Genomic DNA, 22,609 nt, shown 5'->3' with positions numbered 1-22,609 from the left:
TTTTGTGAATTCCTCTTGTCAAAACGAATCCCAGGAAACGCAGACTTCCAGTTTGGTCATATTATTTTTTTAGCTGCTCTAATAATCTACATTTTCTGTCAGAGCAGCAAAGGTAGAATAACCCTGAACAACCTGCAGGACGTTCGCTTTAGACGCAGCTCAAAACTGCTGATGGTTCGAAACATTTTAAACGAAGGTGTTGATGTCGTCCGAGCTTCTTTCAAGATTCAATGGACAAAAGTATGTGGACACCCTAACCTAACTGACCCTCGTGTTGTAGTCCGGTTCATCCCAAACAGAGGGGACAGGAGTGAGCAAACAATCACTGCTGCACGTATGAAGTCCGTGCACACGCGTCCGGTAGAATCTGTTTTCCCATGAGTGTCCTTGTCTGTCCTCATCAGCCCCAGGAGCCTCCGAGCAGCCTGAAGTCCATGGCCGAGCGAGCAGCACTCAGCTCAGGGATGGAGGGAGACGTGCCCTCCCTGCACCTCACCCCAGGTAACACACACACACACACACATGTAACACACACACACATATCTAGCTCAGTAAAAGCAGATAGAGGGTTGCCACATAGCAGAAATAGAGAAGCAGTAGTTTAATGGAACAAAATGTCATCTCACCTCCCACTCTCGGCCTCCTCTGAACAAAAAAACTGCTGATGATATTATCTGACTCAACTTCTCTCTCTTTGTCTCTCTGACTCCCCCTCCTGCACCTCCTCCTTCACTCCCTAACATCCTCAAATTTCCTTCCCCGTCACCTTTTTCACCTCCTTTTGTTGCCACACTTTTAATTCTTCCTCTTCTTTCGTCTTCAGACATCTTCCCCAGCAGCACTACGGCCCCCTCGGGCCCCCCGTCAGCACCTCAGCCCTCGCTGTCGGAGGTCAGCATCCCTCCGTCGTTGGGGGTGTGCCCGCTGGGGCCGGTCCCCCTCTCCAAAGACCAGCTGTACCAACAGGCCATGGAGGAGGCGGCGTGGACGCACATGCCCCACCCGTCCGACTCCGAGAGGATCAGGTGCAGTGAAATGTATACATTTTAATTTTTTCTGCCCCACACGCACTCCCCCTCCCCAAAATAAACATTCACACACGGACACATCAGACCTGCAGAGGTGGAAGAAGTTTTACTGAAGTAAAAGTAACACGAGTACGACTACAGAGAAAGTATCATCAGTATCGTGCTTTAGTCCAATTTCAGACACTTTACAGAGTATTTCCGTTTTCAGCTACATGAATATTGAACTTTTTACTCCACTTCACGTGTTTGTCAGACGATTCAGAAATAAGAAATATAAATAAAAACCTTTTTAACAGAGTCCTGTTAGTATAAAATACAAATCACATTATCATGGATTCATCTATAATAGTGATATATTATATTATTCTGTAAGTACTTTTACTTAAAGTTCTTCTTCCACCTCTGTAGGAAACCAGTTATTTATCTGCTCACATTTTATAAACTGATCACATATTCTGAATGTTACTTTATTTTTTAACCCGTTGTACTTTCTTTGCAGTCTAAAGTTACATGAAATAGAGATACTTGTTATTTCACACGTTTAATTTGAATCAAAGTCCCAGAATTAATTTGCTTTTATTTAGAAATTTTAAATAAATCTGATTTTAAAAAAAAGAAATCAATAAATCTGCAGAGCAAGCTCGAGCTGGCCGGAAGAAAACAGGATAGAGAATCAGGACGATTTTTCAAAATAAAACACACCGAAAAACAGGCAAACGTGAAACAATTTAACATATTTACTAAAGAAACCGAAGAAAATTATCAAAATCTGAGAAAGTCAACAAAGTCTGGGAGGTGAAACGCTCATGTCACGGTCACATCATAAAAACACAATTAGCAGCTTTAAAACCGTCTCTAGTTTAACTGTTACAGTCGTCCCTCGCTATATTGCGGTTCACTTTTCGCGGACTCGCTGTTTCGCGGATTTTTATCAGTGTAATTTTGCATGCTTTTTTTTTACAGCGTACTGTACTGTATGAGCGCGCATTGTGTTCTGCGTCCTAAATTGGCTAAGGGAGAACCGCACTGCGTCCTGATTAAGGAAGTACTGTACAAAATGCGTGTAAAAAGGTGTATAAAAGTGTGTGGTTAGGGGTTTTACGGCCTTAAAACATGTATAATAATTGTAAAACTTACTTCACGGATTTCGTTTAATGCGGGTTATTTTTAGAACGATAAACGAGGGACCACTGTAATCGATATTATTTGTCTGTATAAACGACGTAAGCTGCAGTAACATGTTTTCCCACATAAAAAGCCAGTCCAAAAATCCCAAATCAAATCCAGTTAAATTTAATTTACAGAAGATCCTCGGTCGTTGATCTAACAAGGAAATAAAACATTTGTATTTGATTGTTGGATTTTCAGCCGTCTGCCAAAGATTTATAAAAACTTCTTCGTCATCTCACTTAAACCAAAGATCAACAGAGCTAATCAGCTGCAGCACACAGTAATAATGTGGCTTTTTATCAGTGTGAAGTAATGTAGCATACCTACACACACACACACACACACACACTCTGAGCAGGCACAATTAGAGCTACAGCTCAGTCTGCCCACACAGGTACAATTGACATTTAAACACAAACACTCAAACCCTCTTGTCCCGCAGTACCTGTTATGTTTCCATCAGAGCCTGCAGGGATTTCTTCTTCTTCTACGTTTGAAACTGTAAATTTAAAACGTCTGTTATTTCATCAGTAACCTTCATGTCTTCACATGAGGAGTGTGTTAGTCAGACACTATAACTCACGAGGAGTGTTATCGGTCTCAAGCTTTCTGCCTGTTATTGGGACATGATGAGTATTTTTGGTTCTCGCTGACCTCGCTAACAGCCGAATGGAAACAGAAAAGGACAAACTGGGTTTGTCACCGGGCTAAAAATACGTGGTTTGTGCGGAAAAGTGCATTTAGGCAAAGTGGGCAACGTTTTCCTACAATTAGAGAGGTCGATCGATGCGACTTAACGGGTCGGTTAATTAGTCCACAAAGAGGTTAATCAAAAAGCTCTTTGTCCATCTGGATCCTGATATTTCTATCCTGAAGTTACACAATTTAGGTCTCTATATTATCACGCCATATTATTATATATATAAATATATGAAATTCCCTTGACACCAGCATCTTATCCCAGCCAAAAATCTGTAATCTTACCTTGTAGATCATCTTGAAACATCCAAACTGGTCATGAACTGGACAGACACAAAGTAAAATTCACCAAAAACACATTTGTTAGTCTTTGCTCTGTTCCAACAATCACCAACTTTATCAAATTAAACTCTTAATTCTTCTTAATCCCGCTAAAAGTGCCACTGACCGGTTCAGATCAGGGTACGGTTGAAATAAATTCTTAATTCCTCGAGTTAGATGTGAAAATATTCCTCAAAACAAGCTTTAACAGCCACAACGTAATCTAAATCTTTTCTAAATGGCTCATGACGTTTTTGAAAAGGATATTACCGTCAACAAAGAGGGTAATTTTTTAACCTTGCACATCACGATAACGTTGTAACTTCTTTCATAAACAAAATCAAACTTAACCAAAACATTTTTAGTTATTCCAACAACTCTCGACTCAAGTGTTGTTGAAATAAGTCCTTGATTCGCCGAGTTAGATGTGGAAATGTTCGCGTACTGGGCAGAAATCCTTGCGTCCGTCAAAGTACGTCCACTAAGAGACAGACCTTTTGTTTAACCAGACTCCGTTGACAAAAACTGTGATTTTTAAACTCATTGTAACTTTATCCAAACCGTCTTTTTAGGGTCTGATCTGTTTCCGGTGCAGCACACGAGCTTGAACTGATCTGATTTTGTAGCAACAATTCTTTATTTCACAAACTAGTTTAGCAACTTTCCGTTAAAGACACAGCTGCAACATCACGTCACAGATTTCACTTTGCGTCATTAGTGCTAGCCCCTCACCTCAAGTCAAGTTTGATTGATTCTCTGGTTAAGTCCCACTTAACACCTCTCCCTCCCTCTGTGTGGACATTACAGGCAGTACCTGATGAGGAACCCGTGCCCCACCCTGCCTTTCCACCACCAGGTGCCACCGCCACACTCCGACACTGTAGAGTTTTACCAGAGGCTCTCCACAGAAACGCTCTTCTTCATCTTTTACTACCTGGAGGTCAGTTTGAAACCACGATATCGAGTTTAGTGTTGGTCACACGTCTTATCTGTCGCGTTCATACTGATTTAAATTCTTCTATCTTCACCTCTGCTGTCCGTTTCTTCCTCTCTGCAGGGCACTAAGGCCCAGTATCTGGCAGCCAAAGCCCTGAAGAAGCAGTCATGGAGGTTCCACACGAAGTACATGATGTGGTTTCAGAGGCACGAAGAACCCAAGACCATTACGGATGAGTTTGAGCAGGTCAGTGTCGCGTCTCTTCAGGAGAAAATTCGTCCAATCATTGCAGACTTGTATCGTTGTGTTTTGTTTTCGACAACTCGGGTGGCAGAAACTGTTTGACAAGTTGTGGCAGAAGTTTTAAAACAGGATTTTGTTACCGGACGCTGATACATCGACCACTTCAAAGCTCATTTTGTGGATCAACTGAAGCACTGCAGCGCTGCCATTGAGTGTTTTAACACAGAGCATGCCGGGAGTGGCCCCAAAATAGATTTTCCTCGTGCATGTTTAGTTGTCGGTTCGTGTCAGTCGCTTTTCTAAATGATTCTTTTTGTTCTTGTTTCAGGGAACGTACATTTACTTTGACTATGAGAAATGGGGCCAGCGGAAGAAGGAAGGCTTCACGTTTGAGTACCGGTACCTAGAAGACCGAGACCTCCAGTGACCTGCAACAAGAAAGACAGACAGACGGATAAACAGACAGACAGACGGACGAAACAGACAGACGGACAGACGAACGGACAGTCGAGGAAATGAGAGAGAGGGACAGACAGACAGAGACAGACAGACAGACAGATGGATGGACGGGGAGCAAAACAAGTGAAGAAGAGCGATCCACCTGCTGACATTCCCGGATTTGATCGCAGCTCGAGATGTTCGGTGATGGAGACCCTCCAACCTCGCCTCATCATCCTCACCCCGACAGTGATTACTCCTCTCACCCTGTCATCCCTCCTCCTCCTCCTCCTCCTCCTCTTCCTCCACCTCCTCTCCATCCATCATCTTTTATTTCCACCTTCTCCTGAACTGGAACTCAGATAAGACACAAAAAAATCACTGAATATTCAGACTATCATGTGCTTTTTCCCCTCCTGTGTTATCCTGTCATGTTAACGTTTGCTTATATATCAGCCCCCGAAGAACCAAAGATGATTGGTTAATCCTACAATACAAGCTCTGTCCACTTAAAGAAAACACTGGTTTAAATCTGTGCGTCATCTTAGAAAACTGGCAGTATGGAGCAGCGAAGCAGCAGCAGGGCGGAAGAAGAAGATGAACTGACTCGAGATCAGTGAGGAACTTAACGACCCGTAACTTTGACCCGAACCGTAAGGGCCAAAATCCACTAGCCATGGATCGTTCTAATCAATGTTTCAAACCTGGTCCGGTTCAGAAGCGGCTCTCTGCAGCCCAGCATCAATCTGAACAAAGGAGCTCGAGCTAAAAGGAAGTCAGACGTAGAAACAACGTAGAGAATCTGGTCGGATTTCAAAATAAAATACCCCGTGCAAACTTCCGATCTTAAAAACAAACAAATTAACAAACTATGTAGTATATTTACATAATTAAAAGCTCATAAACGAGAAAATGACCAAGCCAAGTCTGGCGAACAAAACAAGTGGAGTTTGAACGACATGACGGAGACGTGCCCGGAGGTTCGAGGTGTGTGTTTTCACAAACCAGAACATTTTGAACCTAGTTTATCGTGTACGCCGAGCTAAAGAGCAACAGGCGTGCAATAAAACCTCCTTTTATGAAGGTTATACTGTTGGATTGTTATAAAACAACAGAAACACCAGTCAGTTTAACAGCCGCACCTCTGTGAAAGAGTTTCAAACATCGAAACCTTCATGAAGGGATTTATTGAAGGACTGTATTAAGAATAAACGCCACCAAACAATCGGTTCACACCTAACGAGGTATCGACGCAGGTTTTACGTTACGTTCTTTCTGAATGAAGTTTTGTTCAAGACTCAGGTAAAAATGAAAAAACCTGGTTTATATGAATTAATTTCCCAGGATAGAAAGCTCTAAATTATGATCTCCTCGTGCTGCTGCTGCTTGTTGAGCTCCACGATCTGACCCTTCAATCAATGACGGCCGTCGACCTCAACACCAACCCAACCGTTGGTCATCGGTGGCACCACCAGGCCTCTCTCGCACTTAACTGTCTCTCAGAGGTCCCGGTGTTGTTGGTGTTGTTGTTGTTGTCGGTTTTGTGAATCCGCCAGTCGTGGACGTCGTCGTGGTCTAAAAATACTCCTGCCCTGCCTACTCCCATCTAGCCATGGTGGAGGAGTGTGACACCACAGCCAGTGAGGTGTTGGTAGTAACTGTCTTTTACCTGGTGGGCAGTGTTACATCACAGTTTGGTTTGTTTAGAGGAAAGAGAGAAAATATTTCAGGATTTAGCTTCAAAGTCTTCACCTCGTTTAAAATTAAATTAGAAGGTCAGTTCATCCGAATTACGTAAAAACACAAACGTGTCGTGGTCTCGACTGAAACGTAACAAGGTATTGGAGATTCTGCATCTCTAACACGATCGAGTTTTTAACAGTTTACACTGGATCTACTCATTCAGAGATCTTGCAGTGCTTGGACTCCATCTCCAGTGTATGAGGTGTCTGCAGATATTTAAGTCACTGATGTCCACAGAGTTCGCCCAGAATATCTAGCTGAATAAAATGGGGTGAAGAAACGCCAGTATAGACCCTTTTTTAAAGGCGTCATCGTCCGGGCCGATCGATTCAGAGTTTAAAATTTGGCTTAATTCGTACAATCTTTCTCGCTGTACCTCGTCTTTTCTTTTTATTTACTCTGCGTCACTGCTGTGGACGAGGACCGCTCGCATAAAGAATGTTAGCTTTTTTTGTGTTTCCTCATTTCCATCATCAGCTTAGCTTAGCTTAGCATAAAATGTGGAAACCTTTCTCTTTAGAAAGGCAGAAAAATTAGGGTCACTACAACAAGTTATAATTAGAGAAGCAGAATAACTTCGGGATGTGTTGGGGCTGGCTCCTGGTTGGGAGCTTTTGGCTCTCGGGGGGGAAAAAGTAGTCCAACAAATTTAAAAGTTTTAAAGGTCCAGTGTGTACGATCTTTTTTTTTTTTTTTTTTTTTTTTTTTTTTTTTTTTTTTTTTTTTTTTTTTTTTTTTTTTTGCGAGAGTTGAGGGTGTATTCATCTGGTTGCAGGCTGTAACTTCACTGCCAGGTTCTGCTAAATCCTTCACACTCGACCTTTAACGCTTTGTTTTTAAACAAACGTGACTTCTCCACCGTTTCCTGTCTTTGTGCTAAGCTAAGCTAAGCTAAGCTAACCAGCTAATGGCTAATAAGATTCATATTTTCCCGCCGCACAGGCATGTGTGGTATCAATCTTCTCGTCTAACTCTCTGCGAGATGGCAAAATCCTTGAAAATATTCAGGTTTCGCCTCCTGGACGACGTACAAATCAGATTATCTGCCTGAAAAAAGACGAGAAGCGAGTGAGAAAATGTTGTTTTGGTGAGCCGATCGTTTGAAATCTCCAGCAGTGATCACACTGAGCATCGTGGGTGTTGGATGCTACCAGCAGCTGGATGGACAGTTTGTTAGTCTCCCACCAGCCTCCCTCCCTCCCTCCCTCCCTCTTCGTCCTCCTCCTCCTCTTCTCTCTGTGCTGAAGAGCACAAACACCAGCACTGCTGCCCACATCTCCTCTGTCCTCCAGCTCTTCTCTGCTCCATGTTTACACACTGAAGGGTTCGAATGAACCGACTGGGCCACACACACACACACACACACACACACACGCACACACACACACACACACACACACACAGCCCAGTTATTACCACCACCAAGTCATGGTTTCAGCTTTTCCCACAGTCTGCATCCTGAACTTTCTTTCCTCCTTTTGTTGTTGTTTTTTTTTGTGTTTTTTTTTTGGATTTTCTGTTTCCCTATCTCTCTCTCTCTCTCTCAGCCGGCCTCCTCCTCCACCTCCTCCTCCTCCTCCTCCTCCTCCTCTCTTCATGCCAGGTAGATATTTCCTTTATTTCTCAGGAAGTATTTGATAGATCATTTTAAGAGGAAATGTATCCGCCAGCAGCTCCCGTCGCCACAGCACAACAGCAACTAAATAATCTCCCGCCTCCTCCTCCGCCTCCTCCTCCTCCTCCTCCCACTCCTCTCTCTTTGACACATTCGTACCAAAACTGTAGTTTTTACTTTATAATTTCGGGAAGCTCTCGAGCGTCTTCCCCACTCTCTTTACCTGCCAGTGGCCCTTTCCGTTTCACAAAAAAAAAAGAAAAAAAAAAAGGCTTTTTTTAAAAACACAAATATTGTCCTCCAATGTTTGGAGCAGCAGCGCCTGGAAGAGAGACCATGTTTATATTTTGTATTTGTTGGATTAATTGTAGTAGATTGTATATTATTTTTTATTTTTACAGAGATGGGGGGGAAAAAAAAAGACAAACAAAAAACAAACAAACAGGAGAACGAGGACCCCTGTTCTTTATAAAGATCAACAGGAGTGTGGGGTGTTTTTATAGCCAAACAGACAGACAGACAGACAGACAACTCTACACTTATTCACTTGACTGACAGTCCTGCTTTTAACCTTTTTGTTTACTTTTGTTTTTTTGTTTTTTTGACAAGAGGAAGGGATGAGAGGTCAATCCGAGAGCCGAAATGTGAAACTCTCTCTGCCCCTTGGCAAAAAGTGTTGTATAGACTCTCATTCTTCAAACCTCTCCTTTTGTTTTTTTTGTTTTGTTGTTGTTGTCGTCAGACAGCATGAAATAATGACACTTGCAAAGTGGCGCTGAAAAAGTAAATAATGACATAACCATGAATAAAGTATTGTAAAATATTAATAAAAGAATTACTTTTCAGAAAACTGTACCCGTGTCATGGCTCGTCGTCTTTTTTCTACATTTTAATTTATTAGAAAACTTGATTACGAACAGTTTTAACACACGAGTTAAGACGTTTTCTCTCATTTCACCCTCTAACACTTTCATTTCTTGAAACTGATGCAGTTATATCTGTAAAAAAAAATGAGGTTCAAGGCGTATCTATCGTCTCAAAACATCTAAATCTGTCGTTAATAAAGCGAGTGAACGTCCTACAGTTCATCAGAAAGTCGTGACAGTCTTTCTGAGAGATGAGCAGCTTGAAATACTGTTTCATTGATTTTCATGACTGATGATACATTTACAGTTTCCCTGACCGTAGACAAAGGCCTAAAAGCGATTAGATGTATGTCACTTCATACTGTATGAGTAAAGTTTTTATATAAAAGTTTATTAGGTCACATCACCACAGTACTGAAGTTTTAGTACAGAACATTTGATAAAAGAGTGATTAATATTAATTATAACAGTGGAATCATCAATACTAATAACTCATTACTGCTACATATGAAAGTCCTGTAATACATAATGGTCATTTTGTGCTACTCAGACATTAAAATTGGATTTTTTTTTTTGTAACCACCTTCAAAGCATTACATTTTTATGTGTGCGGTGACTGATACTGGTACAAACAATGAAAATAAATCCGCGCTGTGTAACTTTTTTACTTTAAACTAGCAGATTTTAAATCATGTCGATGCTGCATTCAAGTGTAATCAGGTGAATCTCTGTTGTCACACTATCTAAGTCACACAGCACCAACTATTTCACTGATTTTGGTGAAACTGGATCATATTTTATGGAGAAAATGTCTGATGTCCTCCGAAGAGTGAGGATGCTTGAACCAGTGTCGTGCCAGAACAGGAGCTGGGCTCAGCAGCCTCTATGGACATAATGACAGAGGCGAAGAGGCCGAAGAGGACGTTGACGGAGGAAGCTGAGAAGAGAGTGAGCGAGCAAGAAGCCGCCAGACGAGTAAATCTGGGCCTGACTTTTAGTGGCTGAAAGACAGACGCTGAGCTGGACTGATGAGTAATATCAGCTGGCTGCTACGTCTATTTACCACAGTGGAATTGACTCTTAAGCTGAACTGCAAAAATATGAATGTCTATGCTTTAACTCGACCCTCCGGATTAGACTGAGCGGAGGTCCTGATGCTGCTCCTCTGACTGCAGCACTTCTGGGACTCGACAGGCGAACCTGAAACACTGCAGCGCCCATTACTGCTGCACTTGTCACTTCACCGGCGAACAGCATGAATATCACAAAGCGGTGCGGTGCGCAGAGTGGAGAGCTGTACCTTTTTATAAGTGTGACTGCATTATGTGGTACTGTATGGAACAATAAAGCTTTAATGAAGCTTTAGTGGGAGAGGTTGGGTACATACCGCTTGTCAGGTTCTCGGGGAAACCCATTAGTCAGAGCTATGTTTGGATCAAGGCTGAAGTTAAGATCCTTTTATTCATACAGGCTCTGTCTTTACTGCTGATTGGATTCTTTCTGCAGAGATCACATCAGCAGAGGTGCATTTATATTTTACATTCCTATTTACTTCAATATTGTACAATTTGAAAGAACTTTCAACTTTTACATTAAGATACATGATGACTTTATAAATTATTCACTTACCTAACACTGTACAGCTGTGTTGTAATCGACTACAACATTAAAAATGGTCCAGCATGTTATGAATTATTAATGTTACACTCATTAAAACACTGTTTTGCATACTGACTACTTTTAACAGTTAAAGCTTGTTTCTGATACATTTTTACATCATTTACTTAAAGCAGTACTCAGATCTTACACAGTGTAGAAATATTCTGTTACAGTGACACAGCACTTTGAAATGAAACACAAAACAATGAAACAGCACTTTATCACATTTTCTTTAATGGAAAGACACCCTAGGCGGTACTTCATTGGTTTTCTCCACTGGAAGGGTACCCTATTGGGCAATTTGTCACATTTTCTCTAGCGTAAGGGCACCCTAGATGGTACTTCATTGTGTTTTCTCCAATGGAAGGACATCCTAAAGGGTACTTCATTGTGTTTTCTCCAATGAAGGGCACCCTAAATGGCACTTTGTCATGTTTTCTCCACTGAAAGGACACCCTATAGAGCAACTTATCACATTTTCTCTAGCGGAAGGGAACCCTAGATGGTACTTCATTGTGTTTTCTCCACTGGAAGGACACCCTATTGGGCAATTTGTCACATTTTCTCTAACGTAAGGGCACCCTAAATGGTACTTCATTGTGTTTTCTCCAGTGGAAGGACATCCTAAAGGGTACTTCATTATGTTTTCTCCAATGGAAGAACATCTTAGAGGGTACTTCATTGTGTTTTCTCCAATGGAAGGGCACCCTAAATGGCACTTTGTCATGTCTTCTCCACTGAAAGGACACCCTATAGAGCAACTTATCACATTTTCTCTAGCGGAAGGGAACCCTAGATGGCACTTCATTACGTTTTCTCCAATAGGAGGTCACCACAGGATTTTCTCTAATCGAAAGACACCCTCAAGAGCACTTCATATTTTCTCCACTGCAGTGGCACCCTAGAGGGCACTTCCGTCATGTTTTCTCCACTGGAAGGACACCCTAGAGGGCACTTCCATCATGTTTTCTCCACTGGAAGGACATCCTAGAGGGCACTTCCATTGTGTTTTCTCCACTGGAAGGACACCCTAGAAGGCACTTCCATCATGTTTTCTCCACTACAATGGCACACTCGAGGGAATTTATCACGTTTTCTCCAATGTAAGATTATAGATTACACATTCACACCTACCTTTTTTTTCCCAGAACACAGCAGCTTCCACTATCGTCCACTGAATGGCACCTTCAGTGCTACCAACTGAATCAACTGTGTTGCTAAAGGGCACCTCGGTGGTATGTGTTGCCCCCCTCAACCAGCCCCGCATCCCTCCCCTCACCTCTGGGCTACCACCGCCCCACTTATTTACACTCTTGCTGCTTTCATGTGCGTGTGCCTGAGAGCTGCTTGTTTACTCCTCGCGCAGTTTTACCTCGTGTAAACCGTGGAGTGACATATGGAGATGTGCCGCCATATGGCGGTGTTTTGTTGTTTTTGGCAGTATGACGGCTGCAGACTCGGCTGCTCTTCTTTTTCTTGGCTGACTGGCTGCATGTATACCACATTATAACATGACTTAACCCAGGTCATTGCTTGCAGATGTTTTCTCTTTTTTTGGAGGGGGGTTATGAGTGTGAGAAATCGTGGGTGTGTATATAAGAACGTATAAAACAACACAATAAGTTCACTGCTGTTTAACTTTTCACATGTGTTTGCGTGACTGAGCCAGTGAGTACAACCATACGCTGTCGTTTAGACTAATCTTACTGAGGTTATAAAGCAATACTTGAAGCTTTGGAGGCTGAGAAATCTAGACATTTAGTCCCACATAATCTCACCAGTTTATAACGCAGTTTTCTTCAAAACATATTGAGGTTTTCCAAGCCCGAGAGGAAGACTGTCTGTTACATTTTCAGGGTTCATTTTTACACTTAAGAAAATTCATTTTAGAGCCACAGAAGAGAAACAACGCAATCATTCATGACCACCAGAGGACGAAATCCTGCTGCTGGAGCTGAAGCGGTTGCGGTGAATACCTAGTTAAAGCGAGTTAAAGTCACTTAGAAGTGACTTCACTTCCATTTAATTTATTTCTTTGCTTCTCTTCATCCCATAAAACCAACAAGATGAACTCAAACTTCCATGGCGCTCATCCTGAAAACAAAGCAACATTTTGCTTTCACGCATGTTGACATTTTGGGTCTTCGTTTGGCAGCATTGGCGCCTTTGCATACGAGTTGTGTGTGTTTGTGTGTATCTGTGTATATGTGCGCGTCCATGTGTTTGCTCATGTGTATGAGTGACGCACTCTCTGCTGGCCAGAGGACACTTTGACTCATCCCCTGTCTGTTGACTGTACTGAGGTCTGGCAGGTCCACCACTGAGAGCTGCATTGCGCCGACTGCAGCGTCAAGCGCACCCCCTCCTCGTCCGTCCCTCCTGCCCTGGAGGAAGTGATGTAAAAGATGAGGAGGATAAGATGAGAAAACAAGAGGAACGGAAACCAAAACCTAATGTTCCTCCTCCGTCTCTTTACGCCTTATAAAACACAACGAACTGCACGTGGTCTCCAACATATGGTGAAACAGGTGATCACATGTTGTCTCACACTGAAAGTGTCCAAAGAAATCTTTCACTCTCTTCAGCGTGCTCGCGTTGGAGTGGACGCCATATTTGCTTTGACCTACATTCAACCGTCTTGACGCTTATCCGTTCATACATGTTACTATAGAGATGAGCGTTGGAGGTGGTGGTGGATCAGACATTGGAAAATGCCCTGAGAAAGTTTCCCAGCTATCACACACTGAACTTGCTTACTGCGGAAAAACTCCCCCAGCATCCCCCTCTTTAATGCAGTTTTAGCTTTACGAGACCTTATGAGAGTATGGACGGACGTGGGACAGTACGCAGGTCGGGAGTCCGTCTGCACCTCAGCTCGCTCTGTGTTATTCCAGTCTCTGGTCTCTGATTGGACGGTGCCATGAGAACAGCCTGCAGGGGAAACTAAACTATGACTCAATCAGAGAACATCACATCACAGCAGGACAGCAGAGGAGAGCAACAAGCTGTCCGAAAAATCAACAGTCTTATGATACTCAGATGGGACCAAATAAGACTTGTTTACTGTCTTGATCGATTTGAGCATTTGGTTTGTATTGGTTTGGTACAAACAAAGACCATGCCAATAAGGATATGGGTTTAAAGACTGGGTGTAGGGAAGGGGATGAGGGGAGAAACCGGCTGGATGGAGGAGTTGGATCGGTGTTGGCTGGTGGTGGGAAGTTAGGAGGAAACCGGGAGGTAGTTGAGACCACTGACAGTATAAAGAATGGACGCTGTATCTGTGACGTCACCCACAGGTTTCTGAAGAGTCGAGGATGAGAAAATGTTGATCACAGTCCAACGTGACGTCCACAAATGTCTAAAACATTTTCAGAAAATATTCAGATTTGAGAAGCTTCTGGAGACCAGCCTCAAGTGGACGAGAAGAGGAACTGCAGTTTTTGGCACTTCCGCATTGGCTTCACTTCACTTATTTTTCTTTTTTCCTGGTATAAAAAATGAACATACATGTGAAACATTTTCACAGAATACTAGAGTATTTGTTGGTGTTGTAATTAGTCACATCCTGATGGGAAAACAAAGAAAAATCAATGCGAAAGGAAAGTTTAGACACTCCTGTGTACAACTCTCCAAACTTTCTTCAATAGAACAAAAAGAAGCTTGAAAGAGCTTCTCCTGAAATAAACAAAACAATCAAGACAAAACAGCGAAGGTTTTCAGATGACTCATCATTTCAACATCTTTACTTTTGTGCTGTCAAAAACAAGTGCGGTGCATCTCAGATGTTGGACAACTTTCAGATTTTAGAGGCCATTGTAATCCATTGACTCTTCATTCAGCCCGTTTCAGGTCCAAATCCTTTTTTGTCCTTCCTCTGGAGGCGGCAGAGGAAGGACAGTAAAGATTTTGGCGACCAGGCGGCCTCCACAGTCTGAGCTTCGTGACGGCGCTTCAGAAACCTGTGTGTGACGTCAACAGGTACTACAACGTCCATGTTAAAAGGATCAGTGTGGAGGATCTAGGGGCGTGGCTGCAGGTTGCAGCCCCCTCGCCTCACCCTCCTGTTCCAAGCATGAAGGAGAAAACTATGGTGCCATTGAAGTGTGCAAAAAACTGTGAAAACATGGCGTCTATAGATATAAAAGTCTCAAATAAGACCATAATGAAAACATAATTACGCATAATATATCATATTTCTGCCATATTCTGTGGATAAAATGTAATTGTCCAGCCCTAAATAAAGGTTATATATAAAAAATGACTCTGTCGAGATGATAAAAGCAGCTCTGATCAAAAACCTTTTATGTCTGATGAAGCGAACGTGAACATCTTATAAGAAATACAATTGATCCGTTTGAGCGGTTTTCAAGCAGGTAATCGTGAACTAATGATTCAGTATTGAGTGGATTTACCAGAGCGAGGCGAGGCGTCTGTTTAGCATGTCACAGAGAGATATCACAGGAAATACAACAGTGAGGTGAGCTTCGGTTTATAGATCATCGTCAGATGTTTCTGTGAGATCTGGATGAAAATGCAACAACAGAAAAGAGACTCAACAGAGAGAGAGAGAGAGAGAGAGAGATCTGTTTTGTTTTTTTCAAGAGCAAAAATTAGAGCATGTGGAGGAGGAAGATATGGCCGAGTAGATATGATTCAGAGGGGGCAGCGTGATGTGAGGTACTTCTTGAAGAAATGAACCTTTAATGATCCCCTTGAGGATTCAGTCCGGCCGCCAGCGGAGGATGAGGATGAGGATGAGGAGGGACTCTGCTGTTCTGATTAGACGGACGAAGGTCAAACTCTCGGGGTCTCATGCAGCCGACGACAACGTGGCGTTAGCGGACACCTGATTTGTTTTCTCCGTGGCCTTTCTCGCTCCTCGCCGCCTCCCCCTCCCGCTCTCATCTGGACAGGAAATCAGTGAAATACCCCCGGAGGGGTTTCTGCACTCAATATGGCCGAGAGAGCGTCGACATCGGTCATGATGGAGGTTCATATCTGAGCGCAGACACAAAAACTTACATTACAAAATTAGTTTTTACAAAGATTTTAAGTTACAAACATTTCGTTGACCATTTTATCAATTAATGTTAATAGTTGTTTGGTCAAGAAAACTTTAGAAAATGTTGATCACTGAGTCTGCAAATGTCTTATTTTGTCTACAACCCAAAGATATTTAATTTACTGCCACAAAAGACTAAAAAAATGGGAAATATTCAGATTTGAGAACCCGAAATCAGAGAATTTTGGCATTTAATGACTCTAAATAAATAATCGTTTATCCAAAATTGTTGGTCATTAATGGTTGACATCTTAATGATTAACTGATTAATTGTTGCAGCTCTGGCAAGTTCATGCGTGTATGACACAGTTAAAAATAAAAAGAGAGGTGGCTAAACCAACTGTACAGGTGATGTTTTGATGTGATGCATGAGAAATATTCTGTCAGTCTTTGAGCAAATGTATTTTTTAAGTCTTCATGTTCTGACTGCTCTTAAAAAAACGTTCTTCTTGTGTTTAGGTCATCACTTATGGGGAAGTAATGGATGTACGAATCAACTCTCAAGTCTCCGTCTCTCTCTGTGACAGCTCCGTTTGTTTAACCCCCCTCTGGAAATAAACAGACACTCAATATTTTGGGATCAGCTGATCTTAAAAGAGTCAAAGTCACACTGCGGTTTGGTTGTTTCGATACAATCAGCTGACGAGAATAGATTCCCTTTAAAGAACGTGACCGATGTTGTTAATTATTCATGAACGCTTTAAATGATTAATGCCGACAATTGAAACCAAATCGGTAAAGTTGTTTTTTAAATGAATGTTTTAAATCAAAATCTCCTCGTGTGCGCTTATTAGTGAGTTCACAGAGATAGAGAGAGAGAGAAACCCCCCACGTTTAATTCAGGGAATTGATCTCCAGCAGTGCATTGATTGTAAGTTTAGTGAAGGTATTGATCTATTGATAGATGAAGCATGAAGCGAGCCAAGCCTAAAATGTTCCAATAATCCTGCTTCGTCTTCTTCTTGACACTGACATGACATGCTCCTCTGTGCGCTGTGATATAGTGAGAAATACTGTATATTAGAGGATTACCAGAGTTGTCTTTGGTGGGAGAACAGCTGGCAAACGGTTGGGTAGATGTGTGCCAACTCCTCTGGCTATTTCTGCAGAGACCAACGTGTAGCTTCTCCATCTGCGGTTCCTCCACAGTGTTTCCGCTGAACTCAGGTCAGATCTTTCAGCTGAAACCTACAGACTTGGAATAAAATATTCATCTGCGCGGAAATGGATGATAACTTTAAGGCAGCTGGCAAAGAGTCGAACTGGAGAGGGTTCGACACGCAAAACAGCAGATCTGAGGAGACCGACTTTATCTGGTGCAGTGGAGATTTAACCTGTGCTAACTCAGAGCTGCCACTCTTCAGGTTTGATGGTATGATTTCCCAAAAATCAGTTATTTAATGTGAAAGACAAAAACTGCACACCATGATGACTCAGGGCAATGCAGCAACCACAGAGGTCATGTCCTCTGGATTCTGGGGGATGGGATGTGTTTGCAACTTGATGCTTTACATAACTTTTAGTTTTGGTAAGAATAAACTGTGGAAATACGCTGCAGAGATAATAATTAGTGACTACATCAGCCACAGTTAATACATGACATAATATTAGTCATCTTTCTTTGAAGGGTCTGTTTCTTTGCATCTGCGTACTGTAGTAGCAGAGAATTTATAAACTCCTTGCTGGGTCCTTGGTTGGAAACTCTGGGATACATCATGCCTTTAAATAAAGAATTCATTTGCATGAATAAATAAAACGGTCAAAGTGAATCCAATTTCACACTCGCCAGAGAGGAACCTTTGTCATATAACAAGAGGACAACATCATCATCAGAGGGTCAATACGGATTGATACACCAAGGACAAAGAAGCGGAATTAAAGTATTGAACAATATAAACTGACACGGTACGAAGAAAAACAGACATAACTCATAACAGTGTCTTTGTATCCTCAAAAATAAATACTTTATTAAAACATTCAAACACATAAAGGGAAGATACAATGTACTTTAAGTGAGAAAACAAACTGACAAACAAGATACAACAACTGTACTTATATATTAAAGACACTCAAGGTTGGAAATAATGAAAACCAATGACTTGACAAATATATCCATGGTTATGTTTTTCTAAAGTTGCTGGTATAAATTTAGATAATAATCCAGGAACAGCTTCAAAGTTAGAAGAGATTCATTCTTCTAAAACATCAATATGCATTTCTTGGCTGAAGTCTGTTATAGCAATCAGTGTTCTGCATTCTTTGGAGCTAATTTAAATTCAGGTTTCTCATTTAATAAATGATTTTTATAAAACAATGAATCAAATCTCAGAAGCTCAATAGAAACTAGACATAGAAACATGAATCTTCCTTCTTTAGGTTTATATCTAGAACAGTTTGGTGAATTACTTTTGGAAATTTTGCATCTTAAAAGGATTAAAATAAAATGTATGGAACTTAAAATTGCCTTCCTTTATTTTTGCCACTTGTAAATGGAAAATGTTCTTTAAAAACCATCCCTAGATGTTTTTCCACAAATCTCTAATAAAGTTAAGAAAGATCAGTGACCTGGTTCAGATATAAGATCATATAATTCACTCATTTTGCCTTTACTTGTCCTCCTTGATTTAATACAGACGAGAACAGATGAGGATTAAGTTTTGTGAGGAACATCTGATTCACTTCAAGCCTTTAAAAAACGCAGTGTGTGCATTGAAATCACAGCACTGAAGAATCGCTGACAGCCGTCGACATGACGCACTCTGCTTTATTTACTACCTGCTGACCTGTGAGGTCACTTATTTGATCTGTTATTTTCCACTGACATGTCTGTGTGCATGTAACAAAATGCATCTCTAACGTTATTTCTGGTCATGTCTTTATCCAATATTTGTACCAAACTGAGCAAATGACTAAAATTCTTTCTGGTTTTTGGTTCATGTGTTGTACAAACTGTAGCTAGCGTTGCTTTTGCAGGGTTAAGATGGCGCCGCTAGAACTACCGTTGCATTGCCAAGGAGTATAAGCCAGTGCTGGAGGCAGAGAGCCGTAGAGATTTGCATATTATATTTTCTCTGTTGTTGTTTAAGTCAACAGTGAGTGATAGAGGCAAAAGGCCTGAGCTACAGACATCAGGGCCAAAACAGGGAACAAGCCTCTGCTAATTTCCTGGCAAAAATTCATAATTAACATGTTAGATGTACAGGCTGCGGTTGTCAAGGTAACTGATGACACCGCATTATCACTCTGCGCTTCTGCATCCTCCATCCTCCCTCTTTCCTCCCATTCATCAGGCAGCCATTGAGCAGCTCCAAGCAGGGAGGAAAGGGAGGGCAACCCCACCTAGAGTCATATTAAACTCCTATTTATTCACAGAAGAGAGTTCAGAAGATTAATACCAGACTTTTATTAGTGTGGTTTCAATCTTGTGAAGTCAATTACCATAATAGATGATTATACATTACAATGAAGAGTGGTGGGCCTGAAATCATTAATGGTTATATAAACCATACTTTTATAAGACCGAAATGATAAAAGAAAACACATTTTCTGACTTATCTTTGCTATCTATTCGTCATGCAGATGGGTTACAGTACAATAAAAGAAATGACATTTCTTTTATGGCACTCATAGCATATTAAAAACCACAGAACCCACGTTTCATTGGGACTATTTCTTTTTCCACTGAACTCTGGCCTTATCCAGAGAAACCACATTATTTCTGTAAAGATGTTTCTGCTAAATGTTTTAAATGTTCTTTTTTTAATGTTGTGAGCAAACAAACACAAACCACAGACACTTAATTTACTGTTTTTTGGAGCAAACTGTTTAAAAAAACAAACATTTGTAACCTTGCTTTGGTACAAATTATTAGGGTGTATCCGTAATTTACAAACGGTTTCGAACAAGACTCAACGAATCAGAACTGACCACTGGAACCTATCCGCTCCATGATTGGCTGGCGCCACATAGAACAGCGGACCTCATGAGAGCAAATTCCACCGGACACAGATGCACTGTGGTCGCTGCAGTGATACGCAGCCGTTCCAGTCAATGTTTGAAACCCCACCGGCCTCCATTGCGATCTATTTTTGACGGATGGCACGAACAGCCCGTGTCAATTTACACAGAGCACCCCGTGCAAACTGCCGGTCGTGAAAAAATAGACAAAAGAGAAACAAATGAACTACATAGCATATTTACACATGTAGAAGCGTTTATGGAAGCACATAAACCAGGAAAATGACCAAATCTGAGCAAATAAACAAAGTCTGGTGGGCTAAACACTTAAAATTAACGTGTCCGGTGGGGTTAAACCAAAACTATGCGTAACAATACAACTTGTTTGTCACTGTGTTTTAAAGAAGCAAACTGTTTGAAATATCTGTAACCTCTCTTGCCTTGCTACAAACTACTGGACGCTAACAAGTTTCCGTTATCATTAGCTAGCTGTTAGTTGTAAAGTCAGCCAGTACCAGTCAATAACAGCTAGCAACAAAACGCTAGCCTAGGTTACAAGTGTATTAAAAGCAAACAGGATGTTGGTGTTGTAATTAATTTTACTATAAAATATGTATGACTTAGTAAGGGTGTTTTAAAGAAGCAAACTGAAACACTCCGGCATCTGCGACAAAGACGTGTTCAGTAGGGTTTCGGGGTTAGAGAAACTTGTGTTGTTTGTTTTAAACCAAAACTGTGCGTAACAATGCAACTTGACTTAGTACGGGTGTTTTAAAGAAGCAAACTGTTTGAAATATCTGTAACCAAACAAACTACTGGACTGTCGGATGCTAACAAGTTTCCGTTATCATTATCCAGCCAGTACCAGTCAATAACTGACGTAACAGCTAGCAACGAAACGCTAGCCTGGGTTACAAGTGTATTGAAAGCAAACAGGGTGTTGGTGCTGTAATTAAATATACTATAAAATATGTATAAATATAAAATATAGTTCCAGTTAACGAGTATGACTAATTACTTCTGGTCAGTTAACGGTCGGCGCATTAATATTTTAACAGTCGGCGCATTAATATTGACTGTAACAGGTGCGCGCGTGTGTATATCGGGAATTTACCAACGGTTTCGAACGCGGCTCGACCAATCAGCGCTGACCGTTGGAACCTGTCCGCTCCCGTGATTGGCTGATCACCTCCAGTACTTGAGGAATGTAAAAACATGCTGCGAGTGCTCATGTGTTCGTCCAATCGATGAGTCGGGCCAGGCCGCGGAGCAGCAGAGCGGCGGACCGCCGTGAGAGCAGTCTGTGTCGGGGAGACGGAGAGGGAGCAACATCAGCGTCGGAGCGTTTTTGAAGCATCAACGGCTGGAGGAGAAAGAGCTCAGTCATTCGTGAAACGTGAATTAACGTCACTGTAAAGCTTCTTTTTTTTTAATTTATTTTTTATTTTTTTTATTTTCACCGCGTCCTCTCGGTGGTTTTTATCCGCTTTCATTGTGCTGGAGGTGGGGGACACGGAGCGAGGCTTCACTGCGGCTAATCAGCTCTCCTCTTCCAGACCTGGGAATTTACAATGAAACATGTAGGTGACACATTTTCCTTAACAACACAGGGAGCACGATAGGATTCAAAAGGGAAACGACGGCAGAAGAAGAAGGTAAATAAAAATTTTTATGAAGTGTCAACTTAAAAAAAAAGCGTAGAGGTGAAGAGGCTTGTGGGTGTCGTAGTTTATTTATAATGTTAACTTAAAAGGCGTCAATGATGCCACATTTTTCACTGCTCAGGGCGCATGTGTGGCACTGCGCTTTATTGTTGAGCCTCCATTGATTTCAATGGGGAGAAAAAACAAACAATTTTTTAAAAAATTATTATTTTTTTTAAATTATAAATAAAATTTAAATCTCCATTTCTTTCAAAGGAGGTGGGGAAAATGGTGACGGGTGCCGCATCTATAGGATCAGCATCCTCTCTGTGTGTGGAGCCTCAAAGAATAACAGGTATTTGTTTGGTGCTTTTATTTTGTAAAAAAAAAAAAAAAAAAAAAATGTGATTCTGCAGTGTTGTTTTTTTTTTTTTTAAATCATGAGGTTGTTGTTTCATCTGCTGCCCATACACACACACACACACATGCATACATCCATATAATACAGTAACGCCTTGACATAATGCAACAAAATCCCTCCCATTTTGTGTCTCACTGTGGAGCCCCTGAATGCAGCAGCAGCAGCAGCATCACCCATATGGACTCACCTAGCAGCTTTAAAACAAAGAGGGATACATGTTATGTATGCATGCATGCATGCATGCATATGTGTGTGTGTGTGTGTGTGTTTGAGTCCACATCACACACATGGGTGCCATGACTGGCTCCAACAATGTGAGCATAATTGCCTCATGAATGCTAATGCAGAAACACTGCAAACTAACTGCTCCCCTCTGCTGCTGTTGCTGCTGCTGCCTCATGGGCTCACAGGTGCTGCTGCTGGCTAGCCTTACCTAACTTACTCTCTGTGTGTGTGTAGGTGTAGGTGTGTGTGTGTAGGTGAGTGTTTGTGGATGATATCACCTTGCATATGGTTGCAGTGCCATGTGTGGTTGAGGATGTGTTTTTTTTAAACACCTACACCTGCCTCGCCGGTTAGAGAAGCGCTTCCCGTCACACTTTGAGTCGGCCCTGTTTGGACTTTATCTTTATCATCTTTATTGTAAATAAACATCTTCACGTCACATCTGGATGTTTTGCAGCAGCCTCACTGATTGTTCTAGTGATCCGAGGTGTTTATTGATGAATCTGTCGCTTAATGTTCTGACTGATTAATCAATAAAATGTCAAGGTGCCAAGGTGATCATCTTCAGATGAAACCCGA

General features: G+C 41.6%; 2 protein-coding genes across 8 annotated transcripts in view; both read left to right on the top strand.

Annotated features, from left to right (window-relative positions):
- Window positions 1-7,206, top strand: part of cnot3b (CCR4-NOT transcription complex, subunit 3b) — a 28,515-nt gene extending 21,309 nt beyond the window's left edge. For 3 of the 5 annotated variants that reach the window (XM_019254376.2, XM_019254368.2, XM_019254363.2), the window contains exons 15-19: window positions 405-501; window positions 824-1,025; window positions 4,026-4,158; window positions 4,276-4,401; window positions 4,727-7,206. In XM_019254376.2, the coding sequence (XP_019109921.2) occupies window positions 405-501; window positions 824-1,025; window positions 4,026-4,158; window positions 4,276-4,401; window positions 4,727-4,825 (657 nt within the window). In that variant the 3' untranslated portion in view covers window positions 4,826-7,206. Of the gene's footprint in view, window positions 1-404; window positions 502-823; window positions 1,038-4,025; window positions 4,159-4,275; window positions 4,402-4,726 lie in introns of all 5 variants that reach the window. The other 2 variants (XM_019254358.2, XM_019254348.2) reach the window with 1 other exon arrangement.
- A 13,622-nt stretch (window positions 7,207-20,828) lies between these two features.
- shisa7b (shisa family member 7) overlaps window positions 20,829-22,609 on the top strand; it is a 31,918-nt gene continuing 30,137 nt past the window's right edge. The window contains exons 1-2 of one of the 3 annotated variants that reach the window (XM_019254690.2): window positions 20,829-21,396; window positions 21,664-21,739. The gene's annotated coding sequence lies outside the window, so the exon portion shown is untranslated. Of the gene's footprint in view, window positions 21,397-21,660; window positions 21,740-22,609 lie in introns of all 3 variants that reach the window. The other 2 variants (XM_019254698.2, XM_019254705.2) reach the window with 2 other exon arrangements.

The sequence above is a fragment of the Larimichthys crocea genome, chromosome XIII (assembly GCF_000972845.2).
Source record: "Larimichthys crocea isolate SSNF chromosome XIII, L_crocea_2.0, whole genome shotgun sequence".
Lineage (NCBI taxonomy): Eukaryota > Metazoa > Chordata > Actinopteri > Sciaenidae > Larimichthys > Larimichthys crocea.
The sequence above is the reverse complement of the archived record's forward strand: the minus strand, read 5'-3'. Positions and strand labels throughout refer to the sequence as shown.